The sequence below is a fragment of the Nannospalax galili genome, unplaced genomic scaffold (assembly GCF_000622305.1).
Source record: "Nannospalax galili isolate Female #2095 unplaced genomic scaffold, S.galili_v1.0 scaffold24, whole genome shotgun sequence".
NCBI lineage: Eukaryota > Metazoa > Chordata > Mammalia > Rodentia > Spalacidae > Nannospalax > Nannospalax galili.
In genome coordinates, this window is record NW_008352654.1 from 628,789 (window position 1) to 632,795 (window position 4,007).

The 4,007-nt window shown below is 39.0% G+C and overlaps 1 protein-coding gene across 1 annotated transcript in view; it reads left to right on the forward strand.

Moving 5' to 3' along the window:
• Nek9 (NIMA related kinase 9) overlaps positions 1-4,007 on the forward strand; it is a gene marked incomplete in the record, with an annotated part of 46,481 nt that overhangs the window by 9,972 nt on the left and 32,502 nt on the right. The window contains 2 exon segments of the mRNA XM_008849718.3: positions 526-657; positions 2,901-3,011. Coding sequence (XP_008847940.1) covers positions 526-657; positions 2,901-3,011 — 243 coding nt within the window.

The following is a 4,007-nucleotide window of genomic DNA, read 5'->3' on the forward strand; positions in this document are numbered from 1 at the left end:
TTGTGTGTGGGGTGTGTGTGTGTGTGTGTGTGTGTGTGTGTGTGTGTGTGTGTACCCATGAAGGCCAGAAGGGGACATCAGATCCCTTAAAGCTGGAGTTACAGGCATTTTTGAGCTGCCTATTATGAGTACTAAGATCCAAACAACTCTGGTCCTCTGATACAGCAGAAATACTCTTAACTGCTGAGCCATCTCTGAAGCACACCCCCATTGGTAAACTTTTATAGTTCTTATTGTTTGAAGTATTTAATAGGACTTGAATGCCTAAAGCCTGTGTGAGGTATAAATCACAGAGCTTTTTGTCTTACAAGTTAGCCACAATGCCTTACTGTAGATGGTCCTTTTATAATTGGCCTAGGAGACTGGATATGAGTACTGTTTCTCTTTGTATTGGTATCATCTCCTAAAAACCATTTTGCAACCGCTGACAATGTTTTGTGATTGTTATCACAGTTTAGCTGTTGAAATGTTAATATAGTTACCTCAGAAGAGAAGTTATTCTCTGTTATTTTCTTTGTTGTTTAGCTTGTGGGAACTCCATATTACATGTCTCCAGAACTCTGCCAAGGAGTAAAGTACAATTTCAAGTCTGATATCTGGGCAGTCGGCTGTGTCATTTTTGAACTGCTTACACTGAAGAGAACGTTTGATGCTACAGTAAGTAGATGTATTGTCCCAGGTTATCTTTGCAAATGATACTTGTTGGTTAAGTGAATCAACTTCATTTATCCTTGAACTTCTGGTTTATGGAATAGAAATTGCCTGTAGGCAAAAATAACAGTTAAGCACTGTAGTTAAGCACTGGATTAGTAGTATTTTATTAAAATGCTATAAGCCAGATTCATCTCCAATTTAAATTCCCTCATCAAAATGACCATTATCAAGCAGTTTGAGCACTGTACCTAAATTTGTTGACTATAATTTTAAAATAGTCTCTAGGTTCAACTGTGTGGTACTACAGTTTGAAAGTTCATTTCATTTCTTGGACTTCAGCTACATCAATTTTCTGATTGTTCATCTCTTTGGTTTTTTTGTTTGTTTGTTTGTTTGTTTAGACAGGGTTTTCCTGTAACCCCAGCTGGAACTCCCTATGTAGACCAGACTAGCCTTGATCTCACAGAGCTCCACCTGCCTCTGCCTCCCTAGTGCTGGGACTACAGACATGCGGCAGGTGGTTTTTCATTGTTTTGTTTACATCAATTTTTTAAAGCTCAGGCGTATTATGCAATACCTGTTAGAGTGTTTTGATCTTTTTTATGAAAAATCACACTATTAGTAAAGATTGTCATTTTTTTTATGGACAGCAAATCTCTTTAAATCTTTTTATTTTCTCTTCTTTAAAGTTAAAACCTAATGCATAAAACTATCTCTCAGACTTTAATATGCATAATCACCTGAGCATCTTGTTAAAACGTAGATTCTCTTTCAGCAGATGTGGGTGTGATGAGGCAATATTCTGTGTTTCTAACAAGCTCTCAGATGATGCTGAGAGCATTATTCGTAGGCCATAATTTGGATAGCTGAGGTAGATTCACAGGCCCTCTCCTTCTACCATGTGTGAGAAGTAGACAAATCATTTCTATGATCATTTTCGTTGTTTGTAACATGGAAATAATATACATATCCCCTTTGGAAGTTTTCTGACACTGTGTATGAAAGAAAGCAAATGTAATGCAAACTCATTGATCTTTCGTGAGACCTGTTTCTTTTTCTAAATCCTGAAGTTTGTTCTGGCTTATCATCTAATTCTCCTAAATATTAAAATGGAAGAAAATGTCTTACAAAATCAGATGGACTTTGGTTGGAATGACGCCTCCTTTTTTACTATCTGTGATTTGGGGCTAATTAAATTTCTGAGCCTTATCTTTCTTATATACAAATTGATAATCATAACTTCTTGCATTATATTTGTTAGGATAAAAAAAGATATATGTAATATGCCTTTCTAAGATGGTGACAGTACTATCATACTACTGCTGTTATCTTATTTCAGATGCCCTGTGGGCTAGGCATGGTAGCACATACCTTTAATCACAGCACCCACAGGCAGAGGTAGGTAGATCTCCAAATTCTAGGCCCGACTGATCTACACAGCAAGTTTCAGGCCAGCCAAGGAAACCTTGTCTCAAAAACAGAAAAAGGGAAGGGAGGCTGAAGAGATGGCTCAGTGGTTAAGAGCACTTGCTGTTCTAGAGGACCTGGGTTCAGTCCCCAGCACCCCACATGGTGGCCAACAACTGTCTATAACACCAGTTCCAGGGGATCCAGTGCCCTCTTCTGGCCTCCACAGGCATTGTACACACATGGTGCACTTACAGATGAAATATTCATAGACATTAAAAAGTTTGTTTTTTTTTAAAAAAGATGCCTTGTAAATTATTTACTAGAGGCAAATTACTTGGCAAGGGAGTTACGGGAAGCCAAGAAACTTAAGTAATTATGCTTTTTTTTTTTTTTTTTTTTAAGTGACAGGGTCCCCTGTAGTCCAGGCTGGCCTCAAACTCACTGTGTAGTCAGGGATGACCTTGAACTTCTGATGCTTCTGCCTCAATCTCCCAAGTGCTGAGATTATAGGTGTATGCTATTACATCTGCCTATGCTTTCTTTTTTTCCTGAAATTTGGTTGAAGGATCAGATTATAATACATTCTGAAGAACATGCTTTTGGGTGCACAATCAGAATTTTAGTCTCTTTACTAGGTGGTTAGCATCATTCTGTCTGATAGCAGCACTGCATCTCTCCCTTATGCTGCATACTAATGGTTATACAATGAAATCAGCTAATATGGAGCTGTTGCCAGTTCTTAAATAATGGTCACAGACACCTCTGAACCCCTGCTTGGTAGATTATAATGCTGTCTTTATATAACCAGTAACAATGCAGTCATCATTTTCTCATAGAACCCACTCAACCTATGTGTGAAGATCGTGCAAGGAATCCGGGCCATGGAAGTTGATTCTAGCCAGTACTCTTTGGAATTAATTCAGATAGTTCATGCATGCCTTGACCAGGTAGGCCTGACATAATGATTTGTTCTGTTTCGTGTTTTTCCCTGGTATGACATAAGTATGAAGCACACAAAACCACATCAGCCTCCCCAAGATAGGATGTATTTCTGTCTGTTCTCAGAGTAAACATTGGCAGTTCATGCTTTAGCAGACAGTGTCTTCATTCCGTTTTGTAAATATTTAATTATATGATGATTTTGCCATTTAAACTATGTTCTGGGGTTTTTTGATTTTTGGTTTTTAGTTTTCGGTTTTTTATGGGAAAGAGTATATTGCCTACATGTATGTTAAGTGCACTTGTGTCATGCAGTGCCTGTGGCAGTCAGAAGAGGGCATTGGATCCCGGAACTAGAGCTATAGATGATTGTTAGTGGATGCTGGGAATTGAACCTGGGTCCTCTGCAAAAGCAGCCAGTGCTTTTAACTGCTGAGCCAGCTCTCCAGCCCCCTGTGTTCTGTTTTTTATAGTCAGGTTTTTTGGTAGAGTGAGTTTTGTTTTGAGACAAGGTTTTACTACATAGCCTAGGCTAGCCTTGAACTTGCTATGGTTATCCTACTTCAGGCTCCTAAGTGCTGAGATTATAGTCATGCATTTTGCAGGAAGAATAATCTTTATAAATTGATTTTTATGAATCTATAGTCAGGGATGATTTAGAATTCCTATGTAGTTGTAACGCCTTAGAGTTCCCATACTGTGGTGTGCAGTTGTATTAGTCAAGGTATAGTCAGAAAACCATATTGCATCAGAACCATCAAGTTGGGGGGGTTATAAGAGCAAGAGGGCGGCTGGAGCAATGGCTCAGTGGTTAAGAACACTGATTGTTCTTGCAGAAGACGCGGGTTTGAATCCCAGCACCCACATGGCAGCTAACAACTATCTATAAGTCCAGTTCCAGGGAATCCGACAGCCTCTTCTGTCCTCTGCGGGCATTGCATGACACAGATGCACTTGCCTACATGCAGGCCATACACTCATACACATAAAATAACAATAATAAA